The sequence below is a fragment of the Chlorocebus sabaeus genome, chromosome 29 (assembly GCF_047675955.1).
Source record: "Chlorocebus sabaeus isolate Y175 chromosome 29, mChlSab1.0.hap1, whole genome shotgun sequence".
Lineage (NCBI taxonomy): Eukaryota > Metazoa > Chordata > Mammalia > Primates > Cercopithecidae > Chlorocebus > Chlorocebus sabaeus.
Window position 1 is genome coordinate 22,642,263 of NC_132932.1, and position 20,273 is coordinate 22,662,535.

A 20,273-nucleotide genomic window follows, 5' to 3' on the forward strand; every position below is an offset into this window, starting at 1 on the left:
AAAATTGGAAAGCTTACCAAAGCTGCAACAACAAAATAAAACAAAAAGAGTGAGAGAATAGACAATTCAACAATAATAGGTGAAGACTTCAATAACTCATTTTAAATAATGAATAGAACAGCTAGACAGAAGAACAAAACAAAAAACAAACAAACATAAGACAAACACTAAACCTAATATATTGATCTAACAAATAAAATCTACAGAACACTCCACCAAACAGAATACACATTCTTGTCAAGTGCAGGATGGAATAATCTCCAGGAGAGACTATACGTTAGGTCATAAAACATGTTTCAATAAATAAAAGTATGTTCTCTGACCACAACAGAATCAAATTTGAAAACAATACAATGGAAATAAATTTGGGAAAGTCAAATATGTAGAAATTAAACAGCATGCTTCTAAACAACCGCTGACGGGAAGAAATCATAAGGGAAACTGGAAAATATTTCTAGGTGATGAAAACTAAAACACAACTTACCAAAACTTATGGGATGTGGTGAAAGAGGTGCTTATAGAAGTGCTTAAGTTATGGCTGGAAACACTGATATTTAAAAAGAAGAAAAATCACAAATCAATAACCTAATCTTCTACCTTAAGAAACTAGAGAAAGATCAAATTAACTTAAAACAAGTAGAAGGAACAAAAGAATAAAGATTAGAATGGAAATAAATAAAAGAGAAAAGTAGAGGAAATAAACAAGATCAAAAGTTTTTTTGAAAAGATCAACAAAATTGACAAACCTTGAGCTAGACTGATCCCCTCTCGCCAAAAAAAAAATAAAAAAATACAAAAAAATAAAAAAAATAAAAAAGAGAGAAAGAGAAGATTCAAATAAACAAAAATCAGGAATCAGAGTGTGAAACATCATTACCAATCTTTCAGAAATAAAGGTTATAAAGGAATACTATGAACAACTGTATGCCAAACTATTAGGTAACCTAAATGAAATGAACAAATTCTTAGAAAGGCACACACTACTGAAACTGACTGAAGAAAGAGAAAATCCGAAGAACTACAACAAGTACAGAGAGAGAATTAGTAATCAAAAAACTTACCACAAGTAATCAAAAAACTACCCATGAAGAAAAGCCCAGGACCAGATGGCTTCCTTGGTGAATTATACCAAATACTTAAAGAAGAATTAAAACCAGTCTTTCACAAATTCTTTCCAAAAATGGAAGAGGAAGAAACATTCCCCAACTCATTTTTTCAAGTCAGTATTACCCTATTACCAAAATCAGATACTAAGACATCATAAGAAAAATATAGACCAATAACCTTTATGACTATAGATGTAAAATCTCCAAAATAATACAAGCAAACTAAATCCAGCAACACAGAAAAAGGATTATACACAATGACCAAGAGGTTTTATCCCAGGAATATAAGTTGGTTTAACATATGAAAATCAATCAATGCAATATGCCATATTAACAGGACAAAGGACAAAAACTAATCATCTCAATAGATGTAGGAAAACATTTAATAATAACAAATGCCCTTTCATGATTTAAAAAAAAAAACTCAACAAGCGAGGAATAAAATAAAATATCCTCAAACTGATAAAAGACATCTATGTAAAACTCACAGCTAACATCATATTTAATGGTGAAAACATCGTATTTAATGGTGAAAACTGAAAGTTTTCCCTTAAGATAAGAACAAGACAAAGATACCTACTCTTATCACTTGTATTCAACATTGTACTGGTGGTTCCACCCAGGGCAATTAGGCTGTTGGGAAGATAAAATGGTGTAGCCACTTTGGGAAAGAGTCAGGCAAGTCCTCAACCAGTTAAACACAGAGTTATCATATAATCCAGCAATTCTATTCTTAGGTGTATACCCAAAGAACTGAAAACCTAAGTCTACATAAAAAGTTATACATGAATGTTCACTGCAGCATTATTCAACCAAATAATGACAAAGTAGAAACAACTCAAATACCTATCAACTGATAAAAGGATAAACAAAATGTGGTATGTGATATATACAAGTTCCATAATGTTCGAAAATATGCACAAATATAACAAAAGATGTAAACTTCTTATGTTACAGTGCAATTACTTTGCACTAACCTAATATTATAATCACACACTATAAAACCAAGACAAAAATCTAAATTATTAAATAGAAACAAAATTATAACACCAATAAAATTCAAATTAATACTATTAATTTAACTTTGTTCTTATGAAATTATATTGTTTAAAATATAAATATGCCTCAGGTTCTTTTGAGTTTAGCATCCTTACGCTGTCCTGAGCTATACAATAAAACAAACCTCACACCACTTTTCTCCACCAGAACTACCACCAGGCCTCCAAGGGTATGGGAATCATGAGATTATTAGGTAGTCAATACGATATGGGAGGTACAGTAAAAGGAACATCTAGGATGATGTGAGGTGTTTATTTTTTAGAGTGACTGGTTAGATAGTTACCTTTTAAAGCAGGAATACTTGGGTGGGGAGGGGCAGTTAGATTACTTTTGACAATAAACTTGGGATACCTGAAAGACAGCTGGATGGAACTGTCTATTGCAAGAAATCATGGATGTGAAGCTCAAAAATTGCAAGTCTGGGCCAGAAACACAGATCTGGAAAGATACCATCCTAAAGAGTGGTGGCAGAAGCCAAAGAACCTGCAAAAGCACCATCAGAGAAATGGAATAATCTTTTCATTAAAAAAAGAAACACATGAGGGAAGCCAAAGGAAGAGAATTTTTTTAACAGGGTACTAAATTCCACACAGGCAAAAGCGAATGAAATGTGTTATTTGGCTTGGCAGGTCATGATGACCTCTGGGAGAGGGGTGAGAAAGAGACAGTAAGGCCAGTCCTTTATGAAGCTTCGCTATCAAGGGAAGCAGAGAGAGCAGTGCCTGAAAGAGGAGATAAATTATTTCCAGTTTGAAGAGAAAGAGCTAGTAGAGGGGAAGAGGCTTAAATTATATGAGAACAGACTTTGAGTCACTTTTCTACCCCAACACCTATTAGAGTGCTTGGAACATATCAAACATTCAAAAAATATTCATAAAATGTTGAATAAAAGAAGGAAAAGGGTGGCATCAAACAACAGGAAGAGGATTTCAGTAAGGAGGATAGGAAAGGGGTAAAGGGGAGGAAAACTAACATCTGATCAACTGTCTATCTCCAGGCTCTTTATCTTCATAATTCTTGAAAAGATCCTGAAAGGAAGGCATTATTGTCTCCATTTTACAGGTAAGTCCACAGAGACTAAGAGATTAGGTAATCTGACCAAGGTCACTCATCTGCTGAGGGGTAGAGGCAATATGCAGAAATGGCTTCATCCGCCCACAAGGCTTTTGTTCCCCTACCTTACTGTCTTCCAGAAGAGGGGTACAAATGTGATCTACAGCCAGAGAAAAGAAAAGAAGCAGAGAAAGAGAAAGGGGAGGGGAGGGAGGGAGGGTTAGAGAGAGGTGATTTTCATTTATAAGCAAAGGATAGGAAGGTGTAGTTCAAGCTTGTTGGCATCTATTTTCTCTGTGAAGTATGAAGGTAAAACAATTTGCTGAAAATGAGGGGAAAAGGCTGGAAAAGAATAGTAAATGTATCTACTAACATCTGAGGAAGATGTACAAGGAACTGACCTAGGGCATGCCCACTCTTGTTAAGCTGCACTACTTTTGTCATTTGCTTTTACAATATAAAAATAAGGGACACACTTGTTCTGGGTTACCTGATCCTTTGTAGTTAAATAAATCTTTGTCCCAGGAGCTTACTCAAAACGAAGAATGGAGACCATGATATTTCATAACTCTACCAAAGGCTTTGTCCTTCCCCTGACACCACACATAGCATAAGATAGGGTCAGTGCTGAGCTGGAGAACAGCCAGAGTTCTTGAACACCTGGCATATCATAAAATTAAATCTAATCTTATTTCTTTTACCTCAAAATATTTTCATTTATAATAGTACAGTGGGTCTGTTTTCTAATAAAATTTTACATATTTTACATGAGTCAGTGAGCCAGATGTAAGACATAAAACTGTGCTTACAATAACTTTTCAGAAATGTATCTTTTAAAAAATCGAAGAATGCCTTCCTATCATCAATACTAGGTTCTCTCTACTCAGATTGCTGTATCTCATAGTAGCAAGGAAATCTCTTTCTGATGGGACAAAATAATTAAAAAGGAAATACAAAACCGTTAGAAATGCATTAATCGCAAAAACTTCACATCCACTTTAAAGGGTACCACAAACCTGTCCTATCTTCAAGTTTCTGACCTTCATAAAAGCTCATCATCTTCAGTCATAGATAGCTTGATACCTCCACTGTCTAGTCCCACAAACCAGGAAAACCCCACAGCCTCAATATCATCAGCCAGGGAACACTAGTTTGTCAAACAGTGTATATAACTGGGTAGTCAGCAAATGTGTGGAACTTACTACCTTTAAGTAGTCAATTATAGGCCGGGTGCAGTGGCTCACGCCTGTAATCCCAGCATTCTGGGAGGCCAAGGAGGGTGGACCACCTGCCGTCAGAAGTTTGAGACCAGCCTGCGCAACATGGCAAAACCCCATCTCTACTAAACATATAAAAAATTAGCCAGGCATGGTGGCGGGCACCCGTAATCCCAGTTACTTGGGAGGCTGAGGCAGGAGAACCTGTGGGGCGGGGGTCGGTGGGGGTGAGGAGGGTGGCAGAGCTTGCACTGAGCCAAGAACACACTGCTGCACTCCAGCCTAGGGTGAGAGAGACTCCGTCTCAAAAAAAAAAAAAAAAAAAAGAAGCCAATTAATTATATATATAGTTGTTGATACATTTGCAGTTCAAAGATTAAAAGGAAGATGAGAATGAAAATCTATATAAGTTTTTGGGATCAGAGGAAATACTGGCCTGGATAGTTCAATGACCCAATACACTATTGCTTTAATTTATGTTCGCGTGACCTTCATGTAAGACTGTGGCTACAGCAGAATAAAAAGCTCAGGACTGTTAACAAATCATCATCTCAAAAATCCAACTTGTGTTCTATATAAACACATACAACTCACACAGATTACTTTCCCTTTGGCCTACTGACCAGACCAGTGTTTTTCAAATTGTAGGTAATGAAACTGATCTAGTAGGTTGCAACCTGACTTTACATAAAATGAAATACAAAAATATCAGAATGCATCACATATAGTAACTACAACTCTAAAATTTTTTTGTTATAGGTGCATCTTAGTCCATTTTGGGTTGCTGTAACAGAATAGCTGAGGCTGGGTAATTTATAAAGAAAACTCTACCATGAGTTTTCCTTACATGAGCTAAAAAAACTCTTATTTAGCTCATGGTTCTGCAGGCTGGAAAGTCTAAGCATGGTGCCAGCATCTGCTCAGCTTCTGGTAAGGGCCACATGCTAAGTCAAAACATGGCAAAGAAGGTCAAAGGGAAGGTGGACACATGAAAAGCAACCAAACAGGAGGAAAAAACTTGCTTTATAACTCACTCTTGCAAGAACTAATCTATTCCCAGAGAACTAATCTAGTCTTCAGAGAAGAAGAACTCACTACCACAGGACCAGCAACAGTACCCAGACACCTCTCGCTAGGCCCCACCTCCCAACACCGCCACACTGGGGATAAAATTTCAACATGAGTTTTGGTGAGGACAAACGAATCATACAAAAATCTCAGTAGAGAGTGTGTGTGCATGCATGTGCACATACTGGGATGGGAATTAATATTTATTTCTCACTGTAGGTTATAGTCAAAAAACCTGAAAGCCATTAGACTGCAATCAATCAGCAACAATTCATTTCCAAAATCTAAATATTTTTTTCAAAATTACTGACTTCATCATCATGTAATAGTCCAGTGAAGGAGATAAGAAAAGTTATAACTTGTTTTAAAATAGTTGGTTTCGGGCCAGGCGCGGTGGCTCAAGCCTGTAATCCCAGCACTTTGGGAGGCCAAAACGGGCGGATCACGAGGTCAGGAGGTCGAGACCATCCTGGCCAACATGGTGAAACCCTGTCTCTACTAAAAATACAAAACACTAGCCGGGCGAGGTAGCGGGCGCCTGTAGTCCCAGCTACTTGGGAGGCTGAGGCAGGAGAATGGCGTGAACCCGGGAGGTGGAGCTTGCAGTGAGCTGAAATCTGGCCACTGCACTCCAACCTGGGCGACAAAGCGAGACTCCGTCTCAAAAAATAAATAAATAAAATAAAATAAAATAAAATCGTTGGTTTCATTTTGAACGTCAAATAGTGGTCTAGAGTGAATTAATTTTCAAACCATTCAACATATAACTCTAAAATCTAACTGAGAATTTATACTACTCCCTCTGAACAAGCATTTCCTCCAAAATCAAACATGTCATTAATACTAAAGTACTACTTCAGTGTCAAAGGAAAAGGAAATAGAGATCTGAAGTTGAGTTTATTTTCTGATCTGTCTACATCATAAAAAGTCCTTAATCTTCTGTGAAACTTATTTTTATGTGTGCTAACCACTACTGAAACTATCACTTAAAACCACTCTCATCTCATATTTTGCAATAGAAACTGAGAAGTCACTACTATATGATCTGAAATTTTCCAGTCCCCATACAGGCAACCTGGCAGCTATCATTGACTCCCCTACACTGACACCTCTACTTCTGGGTAGCTGTATAGACTCTATATTCAGACTTAGAGAATCTACTCAGAATATGAGTTTCAATGATCGGATGAGAAGAATAGCTTATTCTTAGACCCTTTTTCTATGTTAATGTGGTCCAATTTACCCTGCCCCCAAATCCTGAAGCCCTGTGGAACTTCTAGAAATGGCCTATCACAGGCCGGGTGCAGGGGCTCACACCTGTAATCCTAGCACTTTGGGAGGCCGAGGCGGGTAGATCATGAGGTCAGGAGTTCAAGATCAGCCTGGCCAAGATGGTAAAACCTAGTCTCTACTAAAAAAAAAAAAAAAAAAAAAAAATTTGCTAGGCATGGTGGTGGGCACCTATAATCCCAGCTACTTGGGAGGCTGAGGCAGAGAACTGCTTAAACCCAGGAGGCAGAGGATGCAGTGAGCTGAGGTCGCCCCACTGTACTCCAGCCTGGGCAACAGAGTGAAACTCCGTCTCAAAAAAAAAAAAAAAAAAAAAAAAAAAAGCCAGGTGTGGTGGCTCATGCCTGTAATCCCAGCACTTGGGGAGGCCAAGGCGGGCAGATCATGAGGTCAGGAGATGGAGACCATCCTGGCTAACACAGTGAAACCCTGTTTCTACTAAAAAAATACAAAAAAATTAGCCTGGTGTGGTGGCAGGCACCTGTAGTCCCAGCTACTTGGGAGGCTAAGGTAGGAACCCGGGAGGCGAAGGTTAAAATGAGCGGAGATTGCGCCACTGCACTCCAGCCTCGGTGACAGAGCGAGACTCCATCTCAAGAAAAAAAAAAAAGAAAGAAAAAAAAGAAATGGCCTATTACATTCAGGAATCTATAGGATGGGTAACAATGGGAAGTCCCCAAATTCCCAGAGTCTAGAGCCAACTCACTATTACAAAGCCACAAAGCAGCTCCTGAAAAACATACCTTCCAAGTCACAGAAGCAGTTACTGAGACTTGACTACATTCCCTCACTGTATAAATAAGAAGCTTTGTGTTCTTGGGAGATAATTATTTAGCAACTTAATTGGAACTTAATTAGCAAACAGTTCTTTCATATACATTTTAACATTTGATCCTTAGGAAAAAGAAGGGAAAGAGTAAGAATTATCCATCCTATTGTACAAAGAGGTTCACAATAAAAAAGATGCCCAGCCTAACAAACCAAGATAGTGGTGGAATGAAGTACTTGTCTTTTAACCCCTGGTCTGCTTCTCTTTCTCTTCATTGCAGGGCTTCCTCAGAAATTTGGAGGATGTCATTCTGAAGGCTTGTGCTCACCAATCATTAGATTACTTTATTCTATTTTTTTTTTTTCACTTCTGTGTGGCTCTCTGTGACCATACAGATGGTTATTTACCAGACTAATTGTGGTAAATTCTTATCTAGGTAAAAAGAAGACAGAAAAAAATAATTTACAATCTCTATCTTCTATTTTAACGAGGGTATTTTTATGCAGGAGAAATTAATATTTATAACATGAAGGTCAACCCATTCCCCCTTTTACACAGTTGCCAATAGTTTAAATACACCATACGAGCAAATTGTTTTAGGTACTAGGACCACTATTGACCTTTAAAGATCCTTGATAGTCAGTACTTCTACTCTACCTGTAGTGAATGACTAGTTGTTGTATTTTTCTTTTTTAAAGTTCTAATGAGTTGCAAACGGACATGTTTATAAAATAAAAATAAATTATGAGAAAAATAAAAAGACATTCAAAATGTAAGCCTCAATTATTAGATTCACAAACAAACAAAGCTACTCCATCAAACTGCTCTAAAAAATTTCAAACTCTTATTTCAGTTTCTGTACCTATTTTGTCACTGACAAGTAACATTCACAGGACATGCTTTCAGTAGCACTGGAAGTGATTAGGACATCTTTTTGTAGTGGACGAATAACTACATCAAGTGGGTTGGATTCAGATCTAACATCTGAGACTTCTGAAATAGAAAACTTTCTCCAATAAATAAAGATATTCGACTAGCTCAAACTATATTTATTATGTAATTTATATTATATAATAATATATTATATTTATTATACTTACTAGCCTATAATGCTTTTCTATACTCCTATTATATTTATTGTACTTACTAGCCTATAATGCTTTTCTAATGCGAACAGGCTTTTCAATGAAGTTGTACATAATTTTAAACCATCAGTTATTTTCCAAAAGAATCAAATACAATCTCTAATAGTAGAAACCTGACTTCAGAGAATTAATATTATTTTCCAAATTATGGAGGAACAGTAGTCATTAGAGCATTCCAAAGGGGATGTGCCAGGAATAGAGACTCATCTGGTTAAAACGGGAGCATTGGAAAATGTACATATTGGTATCAAAAGTTTAAAAGTTCCTATTAGTTCCCAGATTAAGGGAGAAAATGAGACAATTTGCCAATTCCTTGGCAAAGTGAAAGTAGTCCCTGGGAAAAAGACTGAGTGAGCTTGTGCCAGGACTGAACCACTGAGGTACTTCTTAGGCCAAAGTAATGAAGATTATAAACACCTTACTTTATGTTGAGATTAAAAAGAACTTAAGTCCCAAATGATTCTCTGAAAATAATGTGGCCTGGTCTCCAGAAATAAATTTATCACCTTCTAATAGATCATTGTCAAATGCAAAAAACCTGAAAGTGCTATGGCTCAGAAACTGAATTCCCAACAAATATTTATATTAATAAAGGGTATGGAAACACTTCATAATCATGTTTTAGAATTGCTGCAAATTTAATCTATTGCTAGAGATATGAAAAAACCATATCCCTATGCCTCACACAGAGTAGGTGCTCAACAAAAGTTCAATAAGAGGTCAGCTCTTGAAGCTGTATAAATAGGAAGGTCAAATGTTTTATTCTCATGTTTTACAAAGTGAGAGGCTGAAGAAAGCTAGATCAAAAACATGTTAAGCAGTCATTTAGTATTAAAGGAAGAGAAAGACACTGATGCAGGTAAACAAATCAGGCTGAAACCAGAACTCAAAGAAAGTCTAAAGAGAACACTCTAAAGTAGAAAATGAAGTTTCTATAATAAGTCAAAAGGGAATAGGAAGATGCCACTTGGTAGGAGTGAGGACTCAAAGGAAAAAAAAAAAAACTCACTGAAAGCTAAAAATAGTGAAATTTAATCCATGTAAAAGTATTAGTTCTCCTTTCTCCCTAACTCATCTAAAATGTGTTTTTTAAATTGAGGTATAACTTTCATACAGTATAGTGCACAAATCTTAAATGTACAGCTTGATACATTTTTACATACATACACCCATGTAACACCATGCAGATCAAGACAGGGAACATTTCCAGTGCCTTCTCCTGTTCAATAACTCCTTTCTACCCACCACAAACCAGTGACCACTGTATATTTATTCCTGTTTATTGTCAAATAGTACTCCACTGTGTGAATTACACTACAAATTCGTTTACTCATTCTCCTGTTGATGGACATTTGGGTTGTTTCCTGTTCTATTATGAAGAAAGTTGTTATGTATGAACATTCTTATACAGTATTTTGGTGAATATAAACACTCATTTCTCTTGGGTATATGCCTAGAACAGACTGCTATGTCACAAGGTAAGCATATGTAGATTAAGTCAGTTTTCTAAAGTAACTGTATCAATACACTCTACTAGCAATGTTTGAGAATTCGCATACAAAGTTTTAAATGTAAAAAAGTGCTTTAGTTGAGGCACAAGAATTTTGAGGCTTTTTGTTTATATTGTTTTCTGACCTTTTAGAGTAGGGGGTAACATAAACAGAGTGCTCACATCTCAGGGAATGGTTTGGGCAGGGTATGGGAAGAAAATAGAATTTCGATTTCAGTTTCTTACTCTTTTAGCTAAAAAGTAAATTTTACTAATATTTTATATGCAAGTTGACACTACTAATAGTATTCTTATTCAGATGGTTATGTTTATTCACATTGGGTATACTGTGATTTACTGCTATTTGGTGTGAGCAGGATTATGGAGTATCTACTTCTAACTGAACTAGCTCTCACCAAAGGAACAGGTGGCTAAAAAAAAAGAAAGATTCCTACACAAAAATAATATTAGTAACGTAGATACAAGCAAACAACAAGGAAATGTCTAAACTGACACTTCCATTCTAGAAAATCTCTTCAGAAGTTAAGAACTATGACCATCCATCTAGTCAAATCTCACAAGAAGCAGGTGGAAAATATTTCAAAAATTAAGACTTTAAAAAATATGAATTTAACCTATAAGTAATAAGTATTATTACTGTTAACGATATCGTGCAATGAAAATTTTAAAACATCGTTTTCATCAAGTCATCCCTTTTAGTTTGCGTTTATTTTATGCTGTATATAGTAGTAACAGAAAGTACATGTATATATAAAGAAAATTTACATATATTAGGGATGTATGCTCAAATTATTTTACCAACAGGGTACACAAACAGAAGAGTTCAGAGACTCTTGTTTTAGCCTCAGCATTTTTTAGTATTAAGCTAGCTAATCCATAACATAGAGGAACTTCTAATTTTTAAAGCCATACAAAATTAGGCATACTAAATGAGAAACAGCCCAGCTGCTATTTAATGTTAGAATAATACATCTGAACAGTGGGGGAGAAGGAAGGAGGAGGACAGGAATCTACTAGAAAGAGGCATGAGAGTACTTTCGTAGGTACTGTTCTATATCTTGGTAGGTATTATGCCAATGTATATCTACATGTATTTATATTACAAATGGTATGTATCACATATACTTATATATATCAGACACATATTATATACAGAGGTATATTTATATTATACCAATGTATACGTTTGTCAAATTCATCGAATGGTAATTACATTCCATTCTATGTAAATTTTACCTCAAAAGAGAAAAGGATCCATTCAAAGTATTAACCACTAGGTAACAGTATGCACGTGCCTAGGAGTAAATTATGGTGATGTCTGCAACTTACCTTGAAATGCATTAAAATAAGAGGAACTATTATGTAGATAGAGGGATGAATACACAAACAGATGCATGAAAGAGCAAGTAGAATGAAATTTAATTGTAGAATCTAGGTGGTAGATAAATGGGTCTTCACAGTACAATTTTTTAAACTTATCTATGTATTTGAAATTTTTCAGGATAAAAATTGGAAAAAATAAATCTGAGTTGAAAGTTGACAAATAGGCCGGGCGCAGTGGCTTAAGTCTGTAATCCCAGCACTTTGGGAGGCCGAGATGGGTGGATCACAAGGTCAGGAGATTGAGACCATCCTGGCTAACACGGTGAAACCCCGTCTCTACTAAAAAACATACAAAAAACTAGCCAGGTGAGGTGGCGGGCGCCTGTAGTCCCAGCTACTTGGGAGGCTGAGGCAGGAGAATGGTGTAAATCCAGGACACGGAGCTTGCAGTGAGCTGGGATCCAGCCACTGCACTCCAGCGTGGGTGACAGAGTGAGACTCCGTCTCAAAAAAAAAAAAAAAAAAAAGAAAGCTGACAAATAATAATTTAAAATAGTGTAGTGATACAAGGGAAAGTTAGAAATTCAAAAAGGGAAAAGGTAGGAACATACAACTACCATCACTTGGTGCTTTTAGATACTCTGTATTTGTGAGGTGAGAATTATCCTTATTTTACAGACGAGTAAATGGAAACTTAGAAAGATTACAGAACATGCACAAGGTCACAGTGTGAAGCCGAGCCAAGAGGGGAATCCAACTTGTAGGAATTCTGAATCCTCTTGACCTACATTCCTCACAACGGGCTGCCTAGGACCAAACATCTTCCCTAGAGCAGGTAAGTTGCTTCTCCATTCCTGCATGAACCAGCTCTAACACAAAGTTCCTTCCTACAACCTGTACTCTGAAATTTGTCTCCTCCTGGTTTTCTTCCTAAGTTTGAGTCCTTGGGGCCCCAGAGTATCTAATTCCCACATAACTGGCCTTCATATCAAGTGATAGAATTTGAAATTTCAATAAGCAAGACTTTTTTTTCCCCGTTAGTATTTTATAACATTATCACCTCCACAGCTGTAACTAGGTGTAAAATGGGAATAATGCCTCATAGAATTGGGATAAAAAAATGAAAACATATGTGAAGTATATGCACTGTAAAAAAGGGGACTCAAATCTTTTTCTTTTTCTAACCTTTACCTTTCTTTGGAAATTGCAGCATGCCACTCACGAGAAAATACTTTTTTTTTTTTTTTGAGTCTTAGGTTGTTTCTTGAAGAGCTCGTTAAATGTGAATGGATACAGATTTTTCTTTTGTGTACTTATTTTATCTAAAAATTTTGTTTCCTCATTTTATTTTCCATTTTGCCTTGATTTGGAATTATCACTTAGAGGGATTTTATGTACAATTAGATATACAACTAGGACCACTTCTGTAGGATTTTTCTGTTTCACAAATTACTACAGGTGGCCACACTGTGCAAGCAACATGTTAATGAAATTTTAAGTCTATTTTCTTTTTGACTCTCAGAAGATATTTTTCAAAGGAAAAATTTGAAAAGCCATTATGTTACTAGGAAATGACCAACTGGTAATGGTAACCTTTAATTGGCTTTGGCTGTGTTTACACACATACGCCCTAAAGCTATACATTTCTTACTTGGCAAATAGATTCTGGGATTTTCTAAAGTCACAAATATATTCAGGGACTCCTAAAGTCACAAATCTTGCCTCTCTAAGCAATACTGTATTACAGCATAAAAAATAACCAGCTATTCTACCTTAAAAACTTTGTCTTATTTTAAGGACAACCTACAGTTCAGATGTGAAGTTATTTTCAGTCTACTGGAACCTGAATAAGACTGTTTTTTCCTCTTGATATCTGAGGTTGTTGGTGTTGGAAAGGATCCTAGAGATGATTTTACAGTTGCAGAAATAGATATGCAGACAGTTGAAATGATTAGTCCATAACAGAGTATGAACCAGACACCAGGTCCCCCAATTCCTGGCCTAGTATTCTTTCCATCTGACAGTCGTGCCAAACCAAATATTTAAAAAGTGATTATGTCCATCCATTACTTCAACTTCACTAAATTTCAGTCTGGCCACTCGTGATGTCACTTCCTTTTGTGAATGGGTGTATTTTTTTTTCCTTGGTCTTGCTATCTTCACTTGACTACAATATAACATCTTAGAGCTCACACTCTATATTTATGCCAATTTTCTCCATGCCTGTTTCCGTTCCTAAAGGATACCAATATAATCTCTAGAATGCCTTGACCCTCTTTTTCACAAGATTTATTTCAAGCAAACAACTGCCAACCATACAAAAATAAAAATAAAAGGGGTTTATTCTAAAACACAAAGCATACATGGCAGTGTTGCGTGTCTTCCTCAAAGGGCTCAATAAAAATTGTGAATGCTATGTATTACATGCAGATGCTTTCTAGAAAAACAGCCCAACGACAACCTTGTTATGTAGGAAGAGAGAGCTATTGTGGACTGTAGTAGGAGGCCAAGAATAAGGTTTGAGAGTCTACCTAAAACAAATATGGAGGTGGAAAGGCACAAGAAGCTTGCTGGACCCACCAGTCAGAGCTAGGCTGCTAGCTCTCGGCTATCAGAGGTCAGCTTAAAAGAACGATAGGCACCAGAGAGGCACGTACCCCGGGACAATGATAGGGCAGGCGGGGCACAGGGAATCACGCTCAGGGAAAACTCAACAAGTCTGGAAAGCAAAGAGATGGATGAATAACTGCCAAGAGGCTCCTGCTGGCCTCTGGATGACCACTACCCCTTTCCAGGATTTACTGCCCGCCGGCACTCGCCGGCTCGCGGACAGCCGTTCGCCCCGCTGCCGTATCTGCCCCGACGTTCGCCCGGGACCCAGGGTATCCACTAACGACCCTGTCCGAAGCCGAAGCCTCCATCCCAGGCCCGCTGCCCGGCGGCGTGGCTTCCCGGTCGGCACCGGCTTTCCAGGAGGAAGGCAGCGTCGGGCCTGCGGGGGCCGGACCCGCCTTCGAAAGTGGGCGGAAGGATGGCCGCCCTGGCAGAGTGCGGGCGCGGCCGGGAGCCCTCGCCTCAGCCCCGGCCCCGTCTTCTCGGGGCCGCGCCGCCCTCAGCCCTCACCACGGCCGCCCGCGAGCTACGGGCTCGGGGCTGAGGCGATGGGGAAAGGGGGTGGGCGCGCCATCATGAAGGGGAAAATGGTGGGCGGGCGGGCCCGCGCGCGGCCGCGGTACTCACCCGGGCCGGCCAGTGCGGGTAGCCCTTCATCTTGGCGAAGACCAGGTCGCCCGCTTTGTACTCGCGGGGCCGCGGACGCGCCATCCCAGCCGCTCCCCTTCCTGGTAGTCCTTGGTCGCCGCGAAGATGCCGGGAGGCCGCCCCCCGCGGGCCGACGGACTGCGCCGCACTCCCCGCGGGCCTCAAGCCGGGCGGACGAGCGGCCGCTCCGACGAGGGGAAGCAGCGAGGCGGCGGCTGAGGCAAGGGGTGGGCGGGGGGCGCAGCAGGCCCGGCAAATCACGGCCCGGCAGCGGGGGAGGGGAGCCCCCGGCCGTTCGGCGCTCGCCCGCGTCCGGCCGCGCCAAGGTCCCCGCCGCCGTCGCCGCCGCCGCCGCGCGCGCTGCTTACCAGCGCCGCGTCGCCTGCCTCATGCCGCCGCCGCCGGCCTCCCTCCCGGGCTCCCGGGCGCAGCGCGAGCGCCGGGCCTCGCGTCTGCTCCGAATTCCTCCTCGGGCAGCGACCGCAAACACGATCTTATTATTGTTCTCGCGCGCGCTCAGCATCCCCCCCCACCCCGCTTCCCGCTCCCCTCCCCTCCTGCGCCGGCCGGTTAATTCCTAGGTACACGGCCGGCTTTCGCGGAGAAACCGAGCGCGCCAGCCCGGCTGCTCGGCAGGCGGGCGGTGGGCGCGTCCTTCCCTAGCACGGAAGCCCGCGCCGGGCGGGCGGGCGGGAGCGCCTACTCCGGAGGACGCCAGCCGCCTGCTCTCTTTTGTTCTTGGCCGGGAGCTGCCTGCCGCAGCCCAGCCAATCACCACCCGGCCGCCCCCTTCCCCTCCCGTCCGCGCCACTCTGGGGGTTCTCCCCACTCGCGCCCCCCGGTCCCACGCACACCTCCCGCTGACTCGACCCCTCTCTGGCTACCCCCAGTCAGCCACTTCCGCGGGTGCTCTCTGGTGAGTGGGGGACAAAGGCGCTCCAGGCCCGGGGGACCCTCTGCTGGGCAGCAAGCTGCCGGAAAGAGCACCGCTCCGGAGTCAGCGACCTTGTTGGGTTCTCGCCCCAGGTCTGCCCTTAACCATGCAGTGTGACCCACCTAGGGCAAGCTATTTAATTGGAGTCCTGGGAGGTTTTCCGATTTGCTGAATGGCACAGACGGGATTCGAACCTGGAACTACATGAGTCCAAAGTCCATAAGCGGTTATGTTTCTCTCTCTCTGCGTTTCATAGGCCTGCAGTGTTTGTGAAAAGGACTTGCTCTGGCCCATCACTTGTTTCCAATCCTGGCAACCTTTTGGACAACGTTTTTGAAATTAGCATCCCTTTCTGAAGATTTATGTACGTATACAGTTCATTAGCTCTAGAACAACATGTTCATTTACCACTATTTTACTCTAAAGTTCCTAGCTGGGCACTTTCAAAGACATTTTGAGAGTAAGAATCTTCCTAACACCCTCTTTGTGAGGAGTAAGTAGAATGAATAAGTCGTTTAGAGTCTGCCCAATGAATGAATGCTGCTTCTTTAATCATGCTGTAGGCCGGGCGCAGTGGCTCACGCCTGTAATCCCAGCACTTTGGGAGGCCGAGGCGGGCGGATCACAAGGTCAGGAGATCGAGACCATGGTGAAACCCCGTCTCTACAAAAAATAGAAAAAATTAGCCGGGCGCGGTGGCAGGCGCCTGTAGTCCCAGCTACTTGGGAGGCTGAGGCAGGAGAATGGCGTGAACCCGGGAGGCGGAGCTTGCAGTGAGCCGAGATTGCGCCACTGCACTCCAGCCTGGGCGACAGAGCGAGACTCCGTCTCAAAAAAAAAAAAAAAAAAAAAAATCATGCTGTAGCCCACCTTCTTTAAGGGGTCAGCTGGCATACCTCCTAAATGCTGCTGACTTTCTGTGGCCCTCACCTTGTCACAAGGACAGTTCTCATTTGTGTCTATATTCTCTGCTAGTTGTGTCTATCCTCTCGCCTTTTTACAGAAGCTAAAGTTTTCCCCACCATTGGCCTCCCTCGCTGGCCCTGTAGAATGGTGTGTGTGTTTTAACCCCTGCTCTTGTTCTGTGGTGCTGGGCTTCCTATGATGGGGCTTTAAAGTCTCTAGATTTCCTGTGGGTTGTTTACTTTGTGAGTAGTGCTTTTACATTACTTTACCAATGCATTTCCTTGCTACTTGCATCTCATGATTTTCCTTTTTTTTTGGGTTTTCTTTTTTTTGGTATTGACCTGTACTTACCTGTCCTACAGATTCATTTTTTTCCTCTTTTCTCACTGTGGAAGATGAGTCTAGGTCCTCTTTGCCTCAGTTGTAATAATCTGCTAACATCTCTCTTCTAGAACCTACCGTATGCAGCTGCAATAATGTCACACATTGCTCATGAAGCTGTAGAATGATTTCTGTATCCTCGTATATCAAACTCAGATCCCTCTGACTAGCCGCCAAAGCCCTAGCTGTTGCCTGCTTGCCTCTATAGTTCAGCCTCCCTGTGGGCACGGGGTGGATGTAGGAAAGAGGAGAGAAATGAGACGGGAAAGGTTGTCAGTTGGAAGCCAACCAGAGGAGGGCAATAAGCAATAGAGGGACATGATCACAGTTCAGGTTTAGACATCACTTTGGTGGCCAGCATGGGACTAGACTTGAGGGTGAGAGGCTGGGGGCAGGACCTCTATTGATATTCTCTCACCAGGAGAGATAAAACAAGGGCTGAGATAAAGCTTGCTGATTCTTTGGGTGGCAGGTGGGTAGGAAGGAGGAAGGGTAGAAACTGATTCCCTGGTTTCTGGCTGGAGCAGCAGGATGATTAGTTTTGACACTCACCAGGGTGCAGAAATCCATGAAGAATGAGCAAGTTTGGAGATGAGATCTTGAGTGGTTTGGGATGTGTTGAGATTTCCATGGGCCATCCAGAGAGATAGTTAGTGGGCAGCTAAATACACGGCTTAGAGAAAGTGGTCAAGACAGAATATAGACTTTTGAGTGATATCAGCATAGAAGTGGTCACTGAAACCATAACGGAGGATGCCCTGGAAACTGTAGAATGAGAAAAGCAGTGCCCAAGTTTGGAACCAGGTAACAACATCATCTAAGGGTCAGGTAAAAGAAGAATGTAGTGTCATAGGAGCCAAGGAGTAAAAGAATTTCCAGAAGGAAGGAAATGTCTGGGTAGATGCCACAAGGAGGTCAGGTGTGATACGGAAGGAGATAAGTATGTTGAACCTGGTGATTGAGAAATCACTGATGAAACAGTTGGGAACTGTTTCACTGCATGGTATTGGGAAGACACCAAAGAGTGGTGGATTGAGATGTGAGTAAGAGGTGAAAATGTGGAGGCTAGGAGAAATTTTAGTTTGTAATGAGGAGAAGCAGCCAGTAGAGTGCATAATTGATGGAGTTTGGTAATTTTGAGAAGGTGAAAATTTCTCCCAATCTAGGCTTTGGTTTCAGGTTTGCTCAGCACATGTCATTTGCCTGACTCTCAATCTCTCATCTAACCAAGTCAGACTTAATAATACACCCACATGGTCTCCCTCTGGCTGGTCATCAGGAATCTCCTAATGCTCTTGGCTAAGAGCCCATCTGTCTCTGCAGCCAGGATGGATGCAGACCACCTTGTCAACACATTGCTACTGGGGATGAAGCATTGCCCTGTGGCTTTCACTGCAGACAGAGCTTTCAGACTGGTTCTTCCACTTTATGGAAAGGGCTAAGCTGTGGCTATTCCAGAACAATGCTCTATTCAAATATTTAACAGATAATATGTAACTCTTTAAAGATATGATTAGGACCATTAAAAGAGTCTGATTTATTTTAGTCAGTGTGGCCCCAGGAGCTGCTCTATTTGCTATATCAAAATAGCATACATTAATTTTACTTCTGAAACATAGAAGGAAATCCATTCACAAATGGTGATAATATCAGCTTTCTTTGATCACTTTTTATTTCAGCATCCTCAAATCCCTGTGGGCTAGTACTTCTCCCTGCCTTTGGCTTCTTGATCTATTTTTGCCATCCTCTTCTCAATCATACACATATATGTATATTGTTGATGTGATCCTGTTGTCACTCTCCTTTCATATCTTCACTTAGCTTCCTAGTAAAACTCCTAACAGTTCCTTCAAATCTTGCCCCCAAATTCACCCATTCCATAATGCTTCAATTGCCTCAAATCTATTCCTTTGTCCAAGTTATGTATGAGGTGATACATATAAGATACTTAGAACAGTGTCTGGCACATAGTAAATGCTCACTAAATGTTACTTGATATTGTTATCTTTGTTACTTACATGGTGTGGTGAAAAGAACTGTGGAAAGGGATTCAGGAAAATTTGGTCTTACACACACACACACACACACACTCACTCACCATGTTAGAAGAGAGCTCCCTGGGCCTTGCATCAGAGTCCATTTCCATTACTTTTGCCACTAGAGGTATCTCTTAAATGTCTTTTAACCCAATCCCAGGGGACTGGTCTCACATTCCTTGAAAGAGAAAGGGCTGTAAGATACTAACTCTTGAGAGTCAAATAAAAGAACTGTAATATACTACCTGTAGTGACAGAGACAACTCCCATGTTGGTGTGAGCATCAGGGGCAGTTCTAAGTTGATAAAAGGCACTGTAGAGTCAATATGGGCCATGAAGGGAGAGGGCTGGGGTTAAATGCTGCTGTCAGCCAGAATTGCCTGAGTAGGGATGGGTAACAGCAGCAACTGCATTTAGGCTACTAAGTAGAGATACAGATGGCACCTCAATCATAACCCCAGAAATATTAATGGTCTTGGAAGGCACTGCTTGAGCTACCTGGGACCTTATTTGGGGATTGAAAAAGGGATTGCTTTAGGTCCTAGGAGTTCTGAGACTGTGAGCCTAAGGACTATTTCATTGAGGTTGTTTTCATTCTCACCTCTTCACTGTTGTGTGGCAGGCTGAAGAACAAACTGGGTGATTTGACTGAATTACTAGCTAATTGGAGAGAAGGGGTTCAAGATGTGGAAGATATTAAAGGTTTGAAGATTTTTGCAAGTTTGCCTACCATTTGTGCTAGTATTGTTTCAGTAGTAGTGTATATGCTGCTGAAGGGAGCATTAGATCACAATTATATTATTCGTTAGCATTCATTCATTTATTGAATAAATATTTGTTGAGTACTGTTATGGATCATCATTGTTCTAGATCTAGGACCCATGGGGAATAATGAAGGAATCAAAACTATGCCAAATGAAGTAGTGTTACAGGAGGCTGGGGTATCTATATCTAACCATCTGAAGGGCCACCATATAGAGTGAAGAATGTGGGAGACATGGTATTTTGATAGTTCGAGGCCTAGACATGAAGAGGCCTAGTAGCTTTTATTTCACGCTCTCAAAGTGCTGACCTACCATGTAGAGAATCATAAATACCTTGCTAGTATGGAGGAGGAGTGGGGCACATGGAGAGAGGTGGGTCCTGGAGAATGAAAAATGAAAGAGAGGAGAAAGAGGCCCAACCAGTCCCCGACTCTTCCAGTCTCTTTGTTGA

At 40.9% G+C, this 20,273-nt stretch overlaps 1 protein-coding gene across 1 annotated transcript in view; it reads right to left on the reverse strand.

The window, feature by feature from the left end:
* The window catches only part of HDGFL3 (HDGF like 3), an 82,913-nt gene extending 67,576 nt beyond the window's left edge, over positions 1–15,337 (reverse strand). Inside the window, exon 1 of the mRNA XM_007990226.3 lies at positions 14,781–15,337. Within this exon, the coding sequence (XP_007988417.1) occupies positions 14,781–14,864 (84 nt within the window). The 5' untranslated portion in view covers positions 14,865–15,337. The remainder of the gene's footprint in view (positions 1–14,780) is intronic.
* Positions 15,338–20,273: the final 4,936 nt, after the last annotated feature.